The sequence below is a fragment of the Urocampus carinirostris genome, chromosome 11 (genome assembly GCF_059441175.1).
Source record: "Urocampus carinirostris isolate Australia breed hairy pipefish chromosome 11, RoL_Ucar_1.0, whole genome shotgun sequence".
Lineage (NCBI taxonomy): Eukaryota > Metazoa > Chordata > Actinopteri > Syngnathiformes > Syngnathidae > Urocampus > Urocampus carinirostris.
In genome coordinates, this window is record NC_142359.1 from 18,208,244 (window position 1) to 18,229,437 (window position 21,194).

General features: G+C 41.2%; 1 protein-coding gene and 1 non-coding gene across 4 annotated transcripts in view; both read right to left on the bottom strand.

The window, feature by feature from the left end:
• Positions 1-21,194, bottom strand: part of shroom4 (shroom family member 4) — a 62,469-nt gene that overhangs the window by 950 nt on the left and 40,325 nt on the right. For 2 of the 3 annotated variants that reach the window (XM_088348029.1, XM_088348027.1), the window contains 8 exons: positions 19,794-19,979; positions 10,021-12,502; positions 9,790-9,848; positions 7,715-8,555; positions 4,634-4,917; positions 4,429-4,558; positions 3,172-3,447; positions 1,187-1,329 (listed from right to left, as the gene is read on the bottom strand). In XM_088348029.1, the coding sequence (XP_088204155.1) occupies positions 1,187-1,329; positions 3,172-3,447; positions 4,429-4,558; positions 4,634-4,917; positions 7,715-8,555; positions 9,790-9,848; positions 10,021-12,502; positions 19,794-19,979 (4,401 nt within the window). Of the gene's footprint in view, positions 1-1,186; positions 1,330-3,171; positions 3,448-4,428; positions 4,559-4,633; positions 4,918-7,714; positions 8,556-9,789; positions 9,849-10,020; positions 12,503-15,540; positions 15,691-19,793; positions 19,980-21,194 lie in introns of those variants that run through there. The other variant, XM_088348028.1, reaches the window with a different exon arrangement.
• LOC148356615 (U2 spliceosomal RNA) lies at positions 18,684-18,870 on the bottom strand. The gene has a single exon (XR_015852149.1). It is a non-coding gene; the product is annotated as a U2 spliceosomal RNA (small nuclear RNA).

The window sequence follows — 21,194 nt, forward strand, 5'->3', positions numbered from 1 at the left end:
TCCAAAATGAAGTTGTGATAAGCAATATCCTTGAAGTAAAATCTTTCATTTTTTTACAAATACGATACAATTGAAAACCGCACAATACATTGAATTTAAAGAACAAAACCTTTTAACAAGCCCAAGAATTCATTCGTCAAAAATACTGTATGCGCTAAACTAAGGCTGCAACAAACGATTATCTTAATGATTGAAGAATCGGTAAATCATTTTTTTTTTAAATTATCTTTGAATCGGATTTTTAAAAAACACCTTTTGAATTTCCTCCTCTGTATTCAAATCTTGACGTTTTGGACGGATAGAAAAATAGTGCACAAAACAAAAGAATAACCTATAACATAAAACTATTAAAAAAAATTCAAGTGTGTCAAATAGCATAACAATAAACAAAAATACATATAGATGTATTCTATAAACCTGCTACTAGAGACGCCACCTGTACCCCCCCTCGCTCAGAACAAAAATTTAACCCTTAGTTCGCCAGCATCACATCACTCCCGTCGTGAAAGTATGTTTACATGGCCCTTAAAAACATAACTCAATACAGAGTAGAAGAATTTATCCCAACTGATATTCTCCCTTACACAGATACTTGCATCTAAGCTGTATTGACAACGATAACATAAAATACAGAAATCAGGGGGTCAGCTTAAATACACAAATTTTGTTGTGTGTCACCAGTAGGGAGTGATACGCAGCACTTAGGGAGGGGACTTGGCTTATACAGGAACTACAAACCAACGGGTAATCAATGGGGAAATTGGACGCACAGATTTTAAACGTGTTCTGAATTTTGGTCTTTGCGTTTGCGATACACCATGTTTGGAAGAAAATAAAATGGACAGTACTTAGCAATGGAGAAGGAAATCTCAGAGAGGTTTGAAACCTGAGGACAAAAAGGATATGGAGTGTCTCAGATGAGTGTTTGTTTGCTAGCACTCGAGATGACATAAAAATATGAAGGCTTCATCGCTTCCAAAGGTTGGTGTACGTGTTTTTTTCTAACTCTTTTATTATGTGGCTATTGATTATACCACACAATTTTCTGCAGACCTTAAAATATCAGTGAAAATTTGTTAAATGGGCTTGCTCTGGTAGATCCTTTAATCGGATAATACATAAGTCTTAATTTGAATGTGCTTTTGAGGCCTGGCTCACATCGTTGCGACAGGGTTCATTGTCGTACCTGTAATCTCGATGCTGCTCTGGGGAGAGACACCGGCCCAGAACATGGCTGACGGCTTGCTCCCGGCGGTCGACGTGGTCTTTCAAGTCCTGGGCCTCAGAGAGCTGCCTCATGAGCTGCCGTTTTTTCTCCAGCAGGGAGAGCTAAAGATCAGCCGAGAAGGGACCACATTGAGTTCAATTTCATCTTTAGTCAGAGAGTTTACAGTAATCCCTTGAAATATCGCGGTAACCCTTAATTGTGCATTGTGTTCTGCATTCTGATTGGCTAAATTGTTGCCCTTGCTATTTTCTGCTTGTCTGCCTGTGCATCAATGACGTAGCGGTCTGAGTTGTACACATACGTAAAATAGCTTGATGAATCTACATTATGTGTGCACAAATATTTTTCGTTTTCAAGTTTCTGTAAAAGCCATCATGTCAACAAAACACGAAGGCACCTGTGGCCGGACCGAAAAAGAAGAGGAAGAAGACTTCTATCGCCAAGTTTGACTTCTTAACCCATTAAACTTGCTCTGGAGCCAAAAATGTTTGATAATGGAAAAATGTATGTTTTTTGTAAGATAAAACAGGACACATTCTTTGCGTTTTCCAATGAATATAGATAGATACATACAGTATGTGTTTGCTTTCTTATAAGGTCACTGCTTATACAAAAGAGGCTTTTGATTTTTTTTTTGTATTTAATTTATATTTATTTATTTGTATGTTCCAATGTGGCTTTTTTTGTTAAACTATGACTTTTTTGGGAGCTAACCAGAAGGTAAATGTAGTTTTCCCTAAAGTGCACATAATCGCGACAAAGAATAATGTAAAGTGGATTGTGTCCTTAACCGTGCTGTACAAAATTTGAAATGTATTTACTTTAGCTGTATGTGTTTGAAAATGTAAACAAAAAATACAACATAATGATTATAATTTATTATAATTTGTCTGTTTATCTTTATTTTTTAACCCTAACATTTTTTTAAATATGCATACTTTTTTCTTCTAAATGTTTTGCTTCTTTTTTACAATAAAGAGAAAAGTAATAATATAATACCATAATTTGTAATAAAGTATGACAAATATTCTTCTCTTTTCTGAATGATTTCTACTAAAATTTAGAAAAATTAGCAAAATAAACTCCAATCTGCAATACCGGACAAATTTGTCTATTTTATTATATCACTTTTACAAGAAAAACTCTAAAAATAAAAATAGTAAATTATTGATTTCTTCTATTTTGCAGGTTTCAGATCTGAGCATGGTGTAATAATAGCCTGTGGTTTGCAATCGTCTGTGGTCTCTGTAGCCCCTTTGAAAATCCATGAGATTAAGGGCGTCACAAATAAATATGACTTGACATGACTTGAAACGTTGTTACTCTCTGCTGCCATCAACGGGCCTAAAGTCATGATCACAGCCTCCACCAGTTCATTCATCTGGTACATGCATATACACTGGAATAAACACTTGCTTTTTTCCTATTTTTGGGTGTTTTGGTTGGCTGTATTTGAAACAGAACTTTTCTTACTATGAGCATTTTCATGCAACACAAATAAATCACTGCAAAGATGAGCATGAAAGCACTCTTAAACCCACAACCGTCCCCCTTTCCTGCTTCCTAATGTGTTGGGAGTCCTGGAACAGCGGCGATAAAATGTATAAAGGCTCTTTGAACTCAATTGAGCATTGTTAACACATACTTAATAGAAAAAGTATTTTACTTTCAACTTTTCAAGGACCCTTCAAGCCCGCACCCCACCCTTAATCAACTCAGTTCTCAATAAAATGGCAAGATAATTTACTAATAAGCACAGAAGTTACTTGTAAAGTACAATACTTTTGCATGCTAAACAAATTCAATGTAAATTGGTTTTGTTCCCGAGTATTTAACAAATAAACGAATCTTTCAACTTTGTGGGTTTCGACTATTTTTCTAACGCATTCCCGGCGAAAAACAAGGGATTACTGTACATGAAGAAAGGTCTGCTGCCGAGTTACCCTCTCATCTTCATCATCAGTCTCAGGGTTGAGCAAGTCCAGCGCGGTCTCCACCCTCAGGAGACGCCCCGACAGTGACAGTAGCAGGCTGACCACTTTATCCAGGTCCCCGATGAACATTCGGAATTTATCCACCTCGTTTGGCTTGCACACGGACACCACAATGCTCTCCACCTCCGCCCCCAGCTGAGCGTTTGCCCGGATGTCATCCTGAAGCCCTCGCTGGGCTTCTCTCAGTACCCCCAGTTTCTTGCGCAGACTCTCCATTAGTTGTCTCTGTGCACAGGAAAAACATCGAAAGGGGTAAAAGAGGGTAAGACGAGTATGGCTGAAACGATTAGTTGACATTGTTGGCAAAAATTAATAATAGAAATAATAGACAACGAATGTGATTGTCGACTAGTGTTAGCTAGGCTGTTTTTCAAACCGAGTGAGACATCTTACATAGATATGATCTCTGCTGAGTCTCTTGTGCGTAATAGCCTCTCTGTGTTGAGCAGAAATGACGGTGTCAACATCAAGTACGTACACAAAAATCTATAAAGTTTTGGAGCCTTTTAGTAGGGGGAGACTACTTGCAACGTTTGCAAAGTTTAGTTTAGACCTTGCGTATCACAGTAGTACTTGGGCGATGCACGAACATTTAAAGAGAAACCACGTCAAATCATTGACTGAAACGAAGTCTAACTCGCCTCGGTAAGCTTCAAGTAACATTCAAACCAATACGGTTTTCCTAACATGCATTGTACCTTTTACACGCGTATTTCCTTAAAAAAAAGAAAGATTAAACGATATGCCACACAATGCCTGACAAACATATTAGAAATTAAATACATGCTGTCCAAAGAACAAAGGTCAGTTGTTAAAACTATTAGATTTCAAATTGATGAAAAAAGTTTATTTGTCACAGGTTTCTGTTTTTAGTTTTAATGGTACCACATTCTTACAATGTATAATATTTACATGTTTTACTTATTTGCCCGTCCCTAAAAATGGACAGACGTTTATTCATGGATTGATGTCTCTTCTGACTAAGCACAGTACCTACTTGTCTTTGTTTCCATTTTTATTTGAGATTTTAAATGTATTTCTCATTGAACTTTGTGCGTATTATCGTCTGCCACATAATTCAACTTCATGCTAAATTTGAGCAAAAAAATAACAATTATTTGATGATCCAACCAATCGTTTCAATAGTTGGTGATTAGTCGACTTAAGTTGCAGCCCTAGTAGTCGTAGGAAACGGCAGTATCAGACCTTGTAAGTAAGCTCGTCGTCATCTTCTTGCTCTTTGTCGTTCAAGTCCTTCATCTGGGACAAGAGCTGAGCCTTGGCCGCCGACGTGCTGTAATAATATGAAGAGCAGCTGGAGCTTGTGCCGGACTGCCTGCCAAGTGAGGACATTGAGATTGTTGCAAAGAGTCCTTCAAGTAAGAGTAACAACAAAATAGACTCTGATGACCTCTCCAAACTATGGGTGTTGTGCTGATGGATGAGACCTCTCCAGCTCTCCGTGCCTGACCCGCCCTCGCTGCTGTGAGGAAAAATCTTGTCCAAGCTGAGTCCCGCGCTGTTGCTCTCCAGATCCTCCAAGGAGCTGCACTCATCACGGGCGACGTCCACTGGATCGACCAGTGGCTCGGGTAAGGTGTCTATGTCTGTCTCCAGGACAGTGGCCGGCAATGCGAAGCAAGGAACCTCGCTGGTGAGTAGCTCCTCTTCTGCCAGAAGCCGGTGGTCGTCGTCCTGAAAGTAGGCCTCCAAAGATTAGTCGACATCGACAAAAATCGATAGTAAAAATTTGTCAAAAGTGAATTTCACTGTGACTATTAATGCCAGACACATTTTTTGAACAGAGAGACATCTATACATGAATATAATCTCAGGTGAGACCCGCTCATGCGCAATGGTCAAAAGTGTCTCGGTCTCGAGCAGTAACATAAAAATCCAGAAATGACGGTCTAACATCAACTACCAAAACTTCAAAAGTTTGGGAGCATTTTACCCTGGATAGGCCAATCAAAAGACTACTGGCAATGTTTGAAAAGAGAGACCTTGCGTATCATGGCGGTAGATGGTTGGCACACGAACATTTAAAGAGCACGTCTTACAGTTAAACGAAATATAGTCTAACTCTCCTCTGTACAATTCAAGTATGATTCAAGACAATTGACCCTTTGCATGTGACGTCACGTTGCCTTCCCCAAAAGAATGACAGCAGAGAAGCCCTCGCCGTCAGCCCGAGAATTATGATTTAAGTTGAAACAAATATCAATAATGATGACAGAAGAATATAACCAACAGTGGTTACGATGGTGATTTATTGTGGCGCAAGGTTGTTAGCCCGATTTAGATTTGTATCTCTTTTGATGAAGACAGAAGACGGCGATGTTTATCTGCAAATAGACCAAAATGACTCGAGTTGTGGCCGCACTGAAGTTTTCCAGGATTTGCAGCGAACATTTTACAAAGTACGTTCGATGTATTTCCAAGCAATTGTATGTTAAGTAGGTCCGAGGCACGTCTAAGACACTCGAAAAAATAAGTTAGCTATGGCTAACTAGCTATGTTAGCGTCTTATCGTTGCCATTACTTACTACTTTTGGGATTAGCCAGGGATTCAGAAAACAGTATCTTCTAAATGTCACATGTAACGAAAACTGTAATGTGCTCTACCTACCATAAAGCTTATTATGCCCAGGGTTGGGTAGGTTTACTTTTGAGACTGGGAGGTCGCTGGTTCGAGCCTCGGCCGAGTCATACCTAAGACTTACAACATTGGTACTCATTGCCTCCCTGCTTGGCGCTCAGCATTAAGGGGTGGAATGGGGGGTTTGCTCACCTAATGACTAAAATGGCTGCGCCCTGTTTGGCTGCGGCTGCATCGGCTCGCTACAGTTTAACTGTACGGGTCAGGTGTATCGACATTTCGTTCTGTGTGCATTGTTACAAAGAATGACAATACAAGTAAATTATTATTATTATTATTATTTAACTTGATTACTTTCAATTACTTTTGGATTACTCAAACACCAAAGATGCTAATAAAATACAAAAGAAACTAAAAATGAAAAAAATGACTAAATTTTGTTCAGGCTTGGGGAGTAACGGAATACATGGAACGGCAAAAATGATGTTGGCAAGCTGTTTGGATCTATTTTCATTTTGTTTCTGTCGCATTTCATGTTAGTTTTGCCGGAGATCAAATAGATCAAAGCCAGGAGAGAAAGCTTACCACGTGTTGTGAGTCATAATTGTATTCATATTTAGTTTTTTTTGTCTTTTATTAGCATATTTGGTATTGGAGTAATCCAAAAGTAATTGAAAGTAATCAAGTTAGAGTAACCCTACCCAACCCTGATTATGCCAAAATGAACTTCCAAATTATCAATGGATGAAATGAGACACCAACGTTCGGAAGAAAAACGTCATTCCTCCTAAATAAATATTTTCAACATGCTCAAAAGTGATTTCTATACAAGTTGCAAAAGCCGTTTTAGTAATGTTGGCGCAAAGGGAACGCCGGGGATTAATTTGTCGTCAAAACAAAGCACAGTAACGCGTACCAGCTACGAAGAACTGGTAAGAATCAGAAATTTGATGCGGTTTAAGATCAGCACTGGTGTAGAGTGGTACTCCATTTACAATATAGTGTTGAAGATGGTGTGGACTGAAGTTAAGCAGAGTAGATGATTTGTTTAGATGTGTCAATAAGTTAGAGGGAGGACAGCATCGCTAGTAGCTAACATTGCTAATGTTATCCTCTGTTAGCGCTTTACGCAATTTCAGACAAGGTGAGCCACCTCATCTGACAGCTGCACAATATTCGTTGGACTAGTCATTGCCAATGGTGTTGATTAGTATATCTGTTTTTGTTGTTGTTGTGTAACGTTTACTGCCCTAGTTCACTGTTTACTTCCGCCTACTGCCGTCCAGCATGGTGTCGTCACGTGGTTGGGTAACATTTGTCACAGGGTCGATACGGTTTTGATGACATGATTGTACATTTCATACGCATACGTTTCACTCTAAACAAGAACTGGAGCGTTATGCCAGACTGTGTTTGACAAACATATTTGAAATGAAATGCATTCAGTCAGAAGAAAAAATGGCAGGTATTTATACAATAGAAATGACATTTATCAGTGATTAAAACGGTTTCATTTTCTGTTCTAATCAGCCTGTTTTTGGTTGACATTGATAAAAAGTTTACTGGATTTTAACGTGATATTTATTTGCCTGTCCTTGAAAAATTCAGAGGTATTTTAATAGATTTATGTCTTCACCGACTAAGCACTGTGCCCAATTGATTTTAGCTAAGGCATTTGTATTTAAATTTGCACAAACCTGCAGTATGTTCAATAAAATGTGTTTTTTTTCCACTGCACCTGTTTTTCTTATTTTTATTATTATTTGCTACATAAATACATCAATCTAATGCTAAATTTAAGAAAAAAATAAGAATTATCCGCTTATTAGTCTAATTGTGTCAACAGTGTGTAACCAGTCGACTTATTTGAATAGACGTTAGTTGCAGCCCTACCTGAAAATCATCTATGTCCGTTTCTCTAGGAACATCCAGTTCCGCCTCCAGGCTTTGACAAGAGCTCTGGCTTAGGGTCCTCTCAGACTCAGTTCCAGTTTCAAATATATTCTGCGGATGAGTGCGTTGGATATGTGAGCCCACAATCATTTGCTGCTCATATAAAACTCCACCGAGTTGTCCGTTTGCCATGGCAGGTGGAAGAGTATTGTCATTTTGAGGTCTGGGCGAAGCTCTCCACTCAGCTACAGGTCCAGATTGCGGCTGTTCGAATGTCCGTACTAGGGGTCTGAAGGCCCGCTTGGAGAACATGGGACTGGGCGGGCCGATAGAAACGGAGAACCCTGGGAACTGATCATGGGGGATGGCATTTTCTTGAGTCAGAGGCTGGTGGCAGCTGCAGTGCAGGCAGCTCTCCGTCACTTCTTGCCTCTGAGGCGGGAGGCTGTAGGACCTCTGCCTTGACGGCTCAGCGGTAGAATAAGCAGCAGGGTTGTGTTCCAGCGACAAATGAGTATGCGAGGGAGCAAACAGCGTGTGCTGGGATGATCGCCTGCGGTGAAATTGCTCCCATTTTGGTGGTGGTGGCCTCGGGGGAGGTTTTTTCTTCTTCTGGGTCAACAAGTCTTCTGCCAAGTCCTCCACTTGGCTCAGCAGCTGGCCGGCACTGGTAGAATGCGACATGTGCTGACCGGTGTGGAGATCATTTTCAGACATGATGCGCCCCCGCTGCGAGAGGGGGGCTAAGGCATGTCCATTGCAGGACCCCTGGTGTGGAGGCCGGTAATGCAGATTGACACCCTCTGAAAGCGGGGCCTCCCGTCTCCGGGTAGTGTAGTCTCTGTTATGTGAAAAACACAAGTACATTAAACCAGAGTTTCTCAAGCGTAGGAAATAAAACTTACAGATCCAGTTATAATATTTTGAAGTTTAAATTATCAAGTCAGTTTGGAACATAGCCTGAGATGACAATATTTAGTCAGTTATCCCCATCCAATGCGTCTTGAAGAGGAAATTATCATTCATGGTGGTCGTGGTACGGGTAAATCATTTCCATCACTCACAAGCAAAGTATTTTATTTATTTATAATTATTTGTTTGTGTCCGTCCACCCAAGAAAAGACGGCGGGAGTTTTGATAAGACCATCATCTTTCGCAGGCAGTGAAAGATTTGAGAAATGCCAAAAATAAGCTGATTCAGCACTTCTGGTTTAGTTGACCCAGAATTTTTTTCTGCAAAAAGGAACAAGAGGATGACTTGAACAGCTGCTTTTCAAGTTCCAGTCTCCGGTGTTTTTTTCTTTTTTTTTCCTTGGATTCTTTGCATCTTGAGGTACTTTTTTTTCAAACAATATCCAGTACATGCACAAAATTATATATTTGGGCTGTAAGTAACACCATTTCAGGATTTGAGTCTCTATCTGCACTCAGTCTTACAATTTGGGTATTTCATTCTCATGTGCTAATGACCCTCGCAAAATTTTTTAAAAATGTTTTCAAGTAAAATAAGAAAATTGAAAACTTAAAATGAGGAAAATTGTTTGCCAGCAGACCTTTAACAATCTACTGCTGCCACCAACTGATCTGAGAGACAATTAGTTACTCTGCCGATCACAGGAAGACAGCATTGATACCCAATAACAGCACTCATTTTGTGAATAATTGGCAAATAAATGAAATTGTTATATTTCCTGTGGCACACTGGCTAACAATGGCAATGAACAATGAAAGTAAAGCAATTTATGTGGTAACACTAAAGACTCAGCATTAGATAAACTGCACTTTTGTATACCCCAACTTGACCAAGGCCTAAATCCATAAAACATACTTCCTGGTGTGTGAATTATTTCAAATGAGAAAATATTAGTACCGGTAATTTGATTTCTAAGATCAGCCTATCAAGAAATTATCCAAATTGCTTTTTGCACAAGGTTTCTCCAACCACGCGATAGCGAAGCATGACTGAGTGAATTCCCTGGCGAACTCCTAAACGGCGACCACCCACCCAAATTCTGCTGTTAATCACTTAGTAACCAATTAGTTAACATAGCATCTACACAAAGGAAGTGTCTCACCTCTCATTCAGGCTGTATTTCCTGTTCAGTCTGCCCATTTCATGTTGATGGGCAGGATACTGTAAGGATATATACAGATTTCAGCATAAAAATGCAAGGTGGGGTTTCAGAATGTTTTCAAACTATGTTGCCGTATTTGCTTTGTTTCAAAAGTCAAGAAGATTCCACAAGTCCAACTGAACGCTAAGCCGGCAAACCAAAAAGCCCACTAATGTATCAGGGTCATCTTACCTGAGATGGGGTGTTGCTTCCTGCTGTGAATCCCTGGTACAAGTTTGGCTGGGAAGGCTGGTTGAGCGGGTAAAATGCAGATGCCTGCGATTGGCTGTTGTAAATGGGATGGAAGTGTCCTTCAGGATTCCTGCCTTGCAGAAGAGAACTGCTGTACAACTCATTTCTTTCCCTTACAATCTCTTCCTCTCGCCCGCGTTGGAGACGCTCTAGCTCGATCGTCCTCTCTGACTCCATCTTTCGCTCACATTCCCACTGTCTCACCCTATCATGTCGCTCCATTTCCCTCTCTATTTCCACTTCCCTTTTCTGTCTTTCCTTTTCCTGTAGGTCTTCTAACATATCATCCCCCTTTCTTTCCCTAGCATTCTGATCCCATCCTCTAATGTGCTCGTTCTCCTTTTGTCCATCACGGCTGGCACCTACTTTTGATCTTCTGTATTCCTCTATGTTTGGCTTTTCCTGATGAACCTGCCCCTGAAAAGAGGACCTCCTTTGTTCCCCTTCCTGGGCCACACGCCTAGGAGGTTCGGATATCCTTGGTCCAGCAAGGGTCTTGCTTGTCTCCTCAAAGAACTTCTTCCTCTCTGCAAATGGAAGGATATCAGACTCCTCTATTCGGGAACAAGAACCAGAGCGTTCGGAGGATGGTGCCAAAGCGGAGGTGAAGGCACAAACTCCATGCTTCGAATGGGTAACTCCCAATACACTCTCTCCAATAATGCTAGATAGTTGGCTTGATTCTGGTTCTGGTTGGAGCTTGTGCTCAGGAGTCCATCGCCAGCGGCGAGCTTTGCCAGCTGGAGCTGGCTCCTCCACAACTCGGACACCGACACCAAATTTTGGAATGGCCGCGTCCACAATTTGAACGGATTTGGATGTGGATGGTAAATGATCACAGTTTTCTTGAATAGAAGTGATTATTTTCTCATTCGGTGCATTACTCTGATCGGTGGACCCAAGAGTTGAGGCAAGTATAATTGTGCTTTCTCGATCTTTAGCTTGAACGTCTGTGTCTTCATACTCCTTGTGAAGGTCTTCCTCCAGGACCTTTTCCTCACAAGTGAGCAATGCTCCAGGTACGCTGCTCCTTTGAAGTTGGGCCTTTTTCCTCTGGATCTCGTTTCGGAGATTGGTCGCAAAACGTTCGCTACGGCGGCGGTTTCGCCGTTGGTTTCTCGATGCGTTTGATTTTTTCGCAGCGGCCCCAACGGCAACATGGTCCTTGAATCTGCCTTCAGTTCTGCCATTTCCGTCCACCACTTGCTCCACCAATAAAGTGTCCACACTCGCAGCTGTGCTAAGAGGCTCAAAATCTCCATGGATTTCTGACCCGCCCTTTGTTGATGACCCGGCTGTATCCTCAGGTACACTTACAGAACGGCCCCAAGGGTGGTGATGCTGCATGACTCCATTTCCTTCCTCCAGTGACAGAGATTCAGTGGTGGAGTGGGAGCTTTCACTCCAGATTTTGGGTGGCTTAAGGCAACGGTAATTTTCCGTCTCTTTACTCCCAGCTTGGCCAGTAGGTAAGGAAGACCACTGGCTGAAAGAAGGACTGTAAGGTTCTGGGGAGGAGTTTTTGCTATTGAGCAGAGCCAAACACTGTGTTGTGTTATCAGGGTAATTTTGCAAAGGAAGATTTGCAGAACTGGAGTTATTGATTTCAGGCTGGTCGTGAACCTCGAGGGAGTGATGTAGCGGTGATGAAGAAGTTCCTGCAGTAGACAAAGAAAGTCGATGTGTGGTTGAAGTTGGGCCGTCTCCCAAATCAGATACATATTCTTCCTGTGGATTTTTGGTAAAGAAGCATTCTAAATGTCCAGTTTGGTTAACAGTTTCTACCCTGAGAAAATCGTTGTGAGAAAGAACGTTTTTGTCATAGGAAATGTCTGTCGGAGCAGAAGCACACCGTTCTTTTGAAAGATGTTGGTAGCTTTGTTTATTCTTAAAACTATCCCTTCTGTTTGGAGACTGAGCAGCATGGATCCTTTCTTTCTTTCTGCATTCTCCATTTTCTATCATATCATAGTCCTCTACCCTTTGGTCCTCCTCATAAGAAAAGGAGGAGGGCCTCTCTTTGGCCTCCACAGGCTTTGGCCTAGGTCTGGTCAACGACCTGAACTTGAAGTTGACATGGTGTGCCTCAGCGTGGGCGGCATTGGATAAACTTGGGTCAACAGCAGCAGAGCTGGTGCAAGTCGGCCCCAGACTTTCAAGGAAGCTGTCCATTGAGCACACTTCAGCAGGCCTTATTGGCAATGTGGCGTAGTCAGACATGTTTGAGCTAGCGGAGAAAGAACTGTAGGCAGAGTCCCTCTTGCTAGTGAAGAGGGCCGGGTCTTCGGGTGAGTTGTGCGAATGGGAGTAAGGCTGCGTAGTGGCTGCTGCTGTGTCCAAGCTTTCCATGGAGCCGAGGGAACTGCTCCGATCAGTGGATGAGTTTGGCCGGCACAGCTGGCCCCACTGCATGGGCAAGTCACTACAAGGAAATAGAGAAAGGACTTAAAAACAATTTCATTTCCATTTGATTCGCTGTGTTTCGGGACAAACATACACAAAACAAGGAGGAAGATATGAGAAAACAAGAGTGAACGGAACAGGAAATGAGATCCCCACCTGCCCAATGAGGCATAACACAGAACATGCAAGCCAGCCGCTTCACAGACCAAGTGGCACCAAACAGTTTAAGCTTGTAAGTTAGGGGAGTGAAAAAAGGGGTCGCACACTAGCGCCGTTTACAGGCCCTTTTCCTCTCTTTGTCCCCTTGTTGTGGCAGTCACATACCGTTGTGCACAGTTATGCGGCTATGTGGATGAGATCAGTTGTGCAAAGAAACACACATTCGCACGCACACACAAACGTCTTCCGTCTGAGCAGAATGGAAGAAGTATGATATCATTGATTCCTATCGAATACAGGCAGAAGAACAAAGAAGAGGCTATTCTTTGAGTCATGCGTCATTGCAGTTTCCTTAAATTTATTTGTATAGCCCTTAATCACAAACTGTCTCAAAGGACGGTTAATACAAAAAGCCTCCATGACACTGGATTAGACACAATTTCTTCTATATATATATACCACCTTTCATACATTACAATGGTAATTCAAAATGCTGTATTAAATTCAAACTCATTACAGTAAAAAAACACACATTAAAGACAAATTCAGCCAAAATTGACAGCAGCAGAGCAATTAACATTATAAAGGAATATTATCACCCTGGCCTTTATCTCTTAGACCTTTTAGCCTCTGGTACGCACTACAGGTCCTTTATTACAAGACAAGTCATGTTTATTTGTATAGCCCTTAATCACAAAAGGGTTGCACAGTTCAAAGACTATTGCAAACTATTACTACAGACTATTAACCTACATGAGGGCAAATGATACACATATTATCAACATAAAGTATAGGTTATTCATATGTTATAGAGTAGAAGTGTGTTTTAAGCTTAGATTTAAACATTTCCACTGAGGTTGCAGATCAAATCTCAGGGGGAAGAGCATTCCACAGCACCGGGGCCTGAATGGAGAACGCTCTCGAACCTGCAGAACTCTTCTTGGCTCTTGGGATCACTAGTAGACCAGCGTTTTCAGAGCGAAGGCTCCAGACCGGAACATTACGAGGAATAACAGGCACATAGACAGTTTTTTCACCAGGGCCATCACTTCATTACAGAAGCACACAAAACTGAAAAATATTGCCAGTTGAGAATTTCTGTTGCTGCTAAAGGTAATGTCAATATTTTTCATTGCACTAGTGTTATAATGCACCAATTTTCATAGCATCATCATTACAACTCATGCCAGACTCCAAGTTTTTGCCAATTTATAGTGACATTCTTTTACCTAATTTTTCTCTTTAAAATCTTTATTAAGCGTTTGACCTGGATTGATCCGTCCAATCTTGCCGCAAACAATGTTCACTCCGTTGTTATCAATGACAAAAAAGACAATTTCAATGCAGACCCCACACCAGGCAATTCCTGTGCTTTGTAAAATAGGGTTTACTGGATCTAACATTTGTTTCTAAAATCTAGCTGCTATTAGATATGTCACACTAAATGCATCTCTTTTATTGACCCCCTAATGATGTCACGTAGCCTTTCCCGGCAAAATGAGAGCCATGACGTACGGCATTAGTACTTAAATGCATGCCAGTTGAATAGGCAAATACTAATAACCATGACAGAAAAATATAACCTCAACCTTTTACGTGATTTTTTGCTGCACAAACAGGAAAGGTTCTAAGCCCAATTTGGCAGATTCTGCAGTGGTGTGGAAATTAGCCACAATGAGTGACACCAAATACACTGTACAATGGCTACAATGTAGCTATTGTACCTGAAATTAAAAATGATAAACAATTTGAGCCGCTTTCGGTTACAGTCGATTTGAGATTAGATGACATCCTGGATAAAACATATTAGCATAGACAGCTAACAATTGTGTCTTAACTTTGCCAAAATGAGGTGCTACGGTTTGCTGCCATCTGTCATGGTGTCATCACGTGTAGGTCATGTGTGTACAAAGGGTCAATAAAAATAGAATTTTTAAATCCTTAAATTCCGAAATAACCTTTCTCCTGAAAGCTTTTCTCAAAAACAAATTTAATTTTGATTCACTCTATATGTGCTTGAAAACTGAAACCGCATACACACTGTGTGTAAGATCACATCCATAGACTGAAGGCGAATTATTGTAAACCATATCCAAAATGAAAAATGTTGTTCAGAAGCTAAGAAGCACCCATTATGAAAGGCTAATGTGCTAATCTGCAGATTAAAAATTGTTTCAGTCATTATTGGTTAAATGAAAGAGGACATTGTACCTTAGGGTAAACTGGCCACAAGACAGGAGCTGATACAGACACTCCACTACTTACGACCATTCGACTTACGAAAAATGGTAGATACGAAAATTTTTTTGGGGAGGTTGAAAAATATCCGGACATTGCTGTAAGTTAGATTTTCTATTGTGTGCCCCTTTTTTCGAGTACTGTACGGGACAGTACTCTAGTGCTTCTTTCTGCCGCTACCGGCGTGTGGCACAGTGAGAGCTCACCCAGCATCCACCACGAAGAGGAAATCCGGCTTCCTCTTCCTAGTTCGTGTGTAAACATACGCACTGAATCTCTAGCGCACTTTGACATTTTTATTGTTTTATTTCTCGGGCATCCATTCATTATGGTTGGTGTAAAGTGTAAAGAAGAGGTGAGCCGTTTCTGTTGAAATAAAAGTGGAATAAGAAAGCTTGATGCAGTTGAGAAAATGGTCAGAACGCTTTTTTTCGGCCACTTTTTACCACGGAGGAGGAAGGCGCCCTACTCTTGAAGCCCATCTTCGAAAAGTAAGTTAAACCTCACTTTATTTATCTTTATAGAGCATATTATTCTATGAAATGTTTATTTTTTTAGTACAAAACAATACAGGTTACTTACAATCCTTAAACATACTTATATAAACCTTTAACATACAAAATATCGCACTGAAGCAACTTACTAACAAATTCAACTTACGAACGATCCTCCGTGGTAGGGCAGCGTCTGTACTGGTATCAGCCGCTGTCTTAAATATAGACACTATAAAAAATGCCAGTTATTCTTCCAATACTTTGTCACGGTAGATTCAGCACTCCCTTATCCTTACTCAAATCTACAGAGTGGTGAACTTAATGATTTATTCCACTGACTTTCTGAACGGTCCGAAACTCAACCTTACAGAGCGACATTCAAAAGTAAATGTTAAAATTAGACAAAAGGGCACACTGTAACCCGGTGGAAAAATTGAACAGAAAACAACATGAAAGCACCATTGATTGTGCCATAGACAAAGAACAGTTCACTGAGTAATCTCTATGTTGACATAGACAGTTATAAATAGAACAGGGGGGTGCCCTGCATGGATGGTGTCATACCCTAGCAAGTTTTGGCAGTGACGGGGCAGGTAAAGTACATAATGAGGCACTGGCCTAACCGAACAGTACATAACAGTGAACCCCCGTTCTTCAAATGAAGAGTACCTGATATGTAGCAAACAAGGATTACCAACACAGCCGATGAGCATACAACAATGCCCACAGGCATACATTTGTTAGGTTTTTGAGACCAACTGATAGTGGCGCTCCATGCTGCTCGGCATAATTTTGCATGACTTGGTAATATCATTGGTGGGTCATTAAGGCCTGCAAGGCCTTCTCTGCAGGGCTATAAATATCTGAATCATGTTATACTATTGATATTTTGCCCATGAATACTTAAATAATAATTTAATTAAAATATCTCATCAGCTGTACCGCTTATCCTCATTAGGGTCGCGGGGGACTGGAGCCCATCCCAGCCATCTCCGGGCAGTGGGCAGGGGACACCCTGAACTGGTTGCCAGCCAATCGCAGGGCACACGGGGACAGACAACTCACTCGCTCATTCACACCTAGGGACAATTTGGACAGGCCAATTCACCGGAAATGCATGTTTTTGGAATGTGGGAGGAAACCGGAGTGCCCGGAGGAAACCCACGCAAGCACGGGGAGAACATACAAACTCCGCACAGGAAGTCTGGAGCTGGATTTGAACCCACGCAGGAGGTTCCCATGACATGAACTGTGCCACACATGCGCTAACCACTGCGCCGCCGTGCTGCCCAGAATTAAAATATAATTGAATTAAATAATTCAAAATGGTCTGTTAGCTCTCTTTCATTGCAACCTGGTTCCGCTGCTTGCAAATGTTTGTTTTTATATTCAAGCATTAACCCAATCACATGTCAGCTATTATTTGTTGCCAGGATAGAAAACTACCTGGAGGCCCTCACAATCAGCACTGCAGGCCCTGTAGCATAATATACGCGTTGATAAAGGTGTCCCTTTAGCCAATCAGACTTTGAGTTTCTGTCACCAAGGCCTTCTGACAGCTGTTGGGAAACGTCAGCGTCAGCTAGGGGGCGGTAATGCACCAAAGTGATGGTGCCAACTGCTGTTAAAGTTGAAGAATGATTGGCTCGTGATTTGAGTGTACTAGCCAAAGCTGGCAAACTGTATCTGTAGCAAGCTACACAGGAAAATATATTGTGTTGGTTTTAGTGTTATTGTTACTGCCATTTTCAAGACGAACTTTGAGAAAAGCTGGACATTATTAGAAGTTTGGACAATTCCGAAGTTAGCAAGCCTGTCAAAACCAGGATAAGGGTTCGTCAGCCATTTTCAGCCCACTGACTACGAGCGGTCCCCCGGCTCACAGGCTCCAAAGAACACTGCAAATGGAATTTCCGGGAGTGCGCGTTTTTTGCCCCAGATCAACAAGATACCAAAATATTGCTGGACATTTACGAGCGACTCTACTCTCCCTAACGTTTGGGCGAACCGAGTGGAGTTACAGCTCAACAAGCAAGTGCGCAGGGAAATAGAACTCCACAACAAAAAGTTGAAGTAAAAATAGGGAACAATTTAAATCATTAGATAGAATGTATTTTTCGTTTAAAGTGCTGATCAAAAAACAAAGGAAAACTCTGTGGATCCTTTTTTTCTCATTGCTTAGAAAAACAGATATTCATTATCACCTGTCCAATAATAAGTGAAGAAAGAGGGATGGATTTTGCATACAAAAGCAAAGGTGAGTAAAATGTTGCTATATTTCTAAATAATATTGCAATTTTACGAGGTTATTATTGATGCTCCTTTTATGTGTCACAGCTGTAGCTGCTGTAAAGGTTTTATAGCCATCAAAAAGTTACAGTGCCTTGCGAAAGTATTATCCCTCTAAGAACTTTTTGTTATATTGCTACATTTCAGCCAAACACAGGGCGATTCTGGCAGAAAATCTTTTGGAGTCTGTAAGAGACCTGAGAATGGGGTGGAGGTTGAACTTCCATCAGGGCAACGACCCTAAACATAAATCATAATTGCATGGTTTAAAACTAACAATATAAATGTGCTACAATGGCCAAGCCACAGTCTAGACCTCAACCTTATAGAGCATTTGAAGAAAGATCTGAAAAATGTGATGCACAGACGATCGCCTTTAAACCTTCAGGAGCTTGAGCTGTTTTGTAAGGAATTGGCAGTTATTTCTGTTTCAAAATGTGCAAAACCATTAGAGACATACCACAAAAGACTTTGATCATAGCAAAAGGAGGATGTACAAAGTACCGTATTTTCACGACTATAAGGTGCACCTAAAAGTCTTTACTTTTTTCAAAAGCTGACCATGCGCCTTATAATACAGTGCGTCTTATATATGGATTAATATTAAGTCGCAAAGTCTTGCAAATAAGGCAAGCAGCCGCCGACTAGATTTTCCCCCGAAGGCGAAGTAGTGCGCGGTGTATGTTGGGATGTATACACCAGCGTTTCATTTCCTAACCAATGTGTCAATCATCATTTGAATCAGTCACTATTGGCTAAAGTTATTCGGAGGTAAAGGAGGCTGATCCTTTTCATCATTTACAGGCTCACATAGGCTAAAGCGGGACAAACAAAGCCTGCAATTGGCCGAAAAAGATGAATATGGGGTTTTTAAAGGTTATTGATCTATCTTCGTTATTCATTATCCATTATCCGTTATCGGTCAGTTCATAATACGCTACAAAGCCTAGGAGCCAGGACACTTACTCTCAGCCAAAAGGCCAAGCTAAGGTCCTAGCCCTAAAGCCTTGCTGCGATCATTGCGAATGCACCGTTCCCGGAGGTACTGCTATACCGGGCCGATGCGTGGAGTGGACAGAGCAAGCTCATATTCCATCTCCGAAATGCAAAAATCAAAGATAGTGACTTCATAGAAAGTACACAAGGCCAAGCTAAGGATCTAGCAAGGCCAAACTAAGGACCTGGCATTATACCGAAGAGAAACTATAGAAGTGATCCCTAAGAGTATCCCTAAGGGTTGCACTACGGCAAAGAGAAAACATTTTTTACTAGTCTGTATTTGTAAATATTATACACGGATGGATTTACTACACTCACGGTTGTAGGAGGACCATGGTTGTGTATCATTATTGAACGTGATGGCTGCAAGAGAACTTAGGTGAGCTATGCGGCTTTATATTTTCCCAGTATCTTGTTTTAAAATGATCTTGATGTTTCTGTGATGAGTCTATTTTTAAACTAAATTAAATTCAAAGTGTTTATTGTCATATGTACAGTAAGGAACCACGTTTTCCTGCACAATAAAATTCTTACTTTGCCGTCCACACAGATACCAGCGAAAAATAAAATAGAAACTAAGAAATGGTTGGCATTTCTTGAATCCCAAGACTTTACCCTTCTAAATGATATGTGGAACGATGCATTTGAGTGATTGGTGACTTCGTACAGTCACTGTGTCCGTACATGTGTGAGACACGTATTTGCTTCTTTGCAAGCTTTGGGAATGTTAAGGGGGTAATAAGTTTGACTGAACTATCTGACTGTTTTGTCGACGTTCCCATTGTAGCGCTTTATAATCCGGTGCGCCTTATGTATGGAAAATATAGGACCAAAAACTATTTTTGGGGGGTGCGCCCTATAACCCGGGGCGCCTTATAGTCGTGAAAATACGGTAATATCTGAAAAGGGGCCAATATTTTGCTACTTTTCAATGATATTTTTTGTTTCTACAAGATAAAATGTTGAGGAAATTTGGTTTCTTTCCATGACTGTATCTCACATGTTTTTAATTCTTGGAAAATATTTGGAGTGTTTTTAATCTATGAGTTTGAAGCCTAAAATAAGTCCAAAAATTCACCAATGCTGAACGCCTCGGTGTGAAATGGTCGCTTGGGGACTACGACGGCTCACCTGTTGTCACTTGTATTCCAGGATACCGTGCAGGCGCAGGGGGGGAGCCGCATGGCAGGTGTAACAGGAAGCGGGGGCGGCGGCTGGGGTTCGTCTGGTAGAGGGAGACAAGGCTGGGTTGGCGGAGGTGGAAGGGGCAGTTCGCTCGGAAGCCAAGAGGGATGCCTAATGTGCGGGATGATGCGCCTGAAGACACAAAGCAGGTTGGTCAGCGGGTGGAAAAGGATACAATTCCAGAATGAATAAAGGTGCATCGTGGAGGTTAAAATACATGTCATGACCCCATGTTACAGAACAGTAAGTTGCACAAGAAGTACTGAAACATTGAACTCTTGCTCAAACTATGGATGACGTCTGTTGGGTTTACTACTAAAATTGATTTTTGTACAGTTACATACATGTGCGCATGTAAACATATAACAAGGATTGGTGGCGTACAGGAGATGTCATAAAACTATAAACAGAACCCTCTTTGGGGAAAAAACAAAGGAGGCGGGGATACTTGGTAGAGATTATTTGAAATAGGGTTGGAACAAAGAAATTATTCAGGTACAATGAAGAAAATAAGTATTTGAACAACCTGCTATTTTTCTATTTCTCCCACTTAGAAATCAGGGAGGGGTCTGAAATCGTAAGTGCATGTCCCCTGTGAAAGAGATACACTAAAAAGAAAAATCCAGAAATCACAATGCATTATTTTTTAACAGTTTATTTGTGTGGTACAGCTTCAAATAAGTATTTGAACACCTGTGTATCATCTAGAATTCTGACCCTAAAAGACCCGTTAGTCCGCCCTGCACCTCATGTATTGTCCTGAATCAGATGCACATGTTTGAGGTTGTTAGCTGCATAAAAACACCTGTCCACCCCATACAATCAGTAAGACTTTAACTTTAACTAATATGGAGAAGACCAAAGAGCTGTCCAAAGACACAAAATTGTACACCTCTAAAGGGTGAAAAGGGCTACGGAGCAATTACCAAGCAGCTTGGTGAAAAAAGGTCCACTGTTGGAGCAATCATAAGAAAATGGAAGAAACTAAACATGACGGTCAATCTCAATCGGAGTGGAGCTCCATGCAAGATATCATCTCGTGGAGTCTCAATAATTCTAAGAAAGGAGAGGAATCAGCCCGTTTCCACCGTTTCCAAGGTTACTGTAGGTAATACACCAAGGCGTCATGGTTTGAAATCACGCATGGCACGAAAGGTTCCCCTGCTTAAACCAGCACATGTGAAGGCCCGTCTTAAGTTTGCATACGACCATTTGGATGATACAGAGGAGTCATGGGAGAATGTTTTGTAGTCAGATGAGAACAAAATAGAACTATTTGGTCACAATTCCACTAAGGGTGTTTGGAGGAAGAAGAATGAAGAGTACAACCCGAAGAACACCATTCCT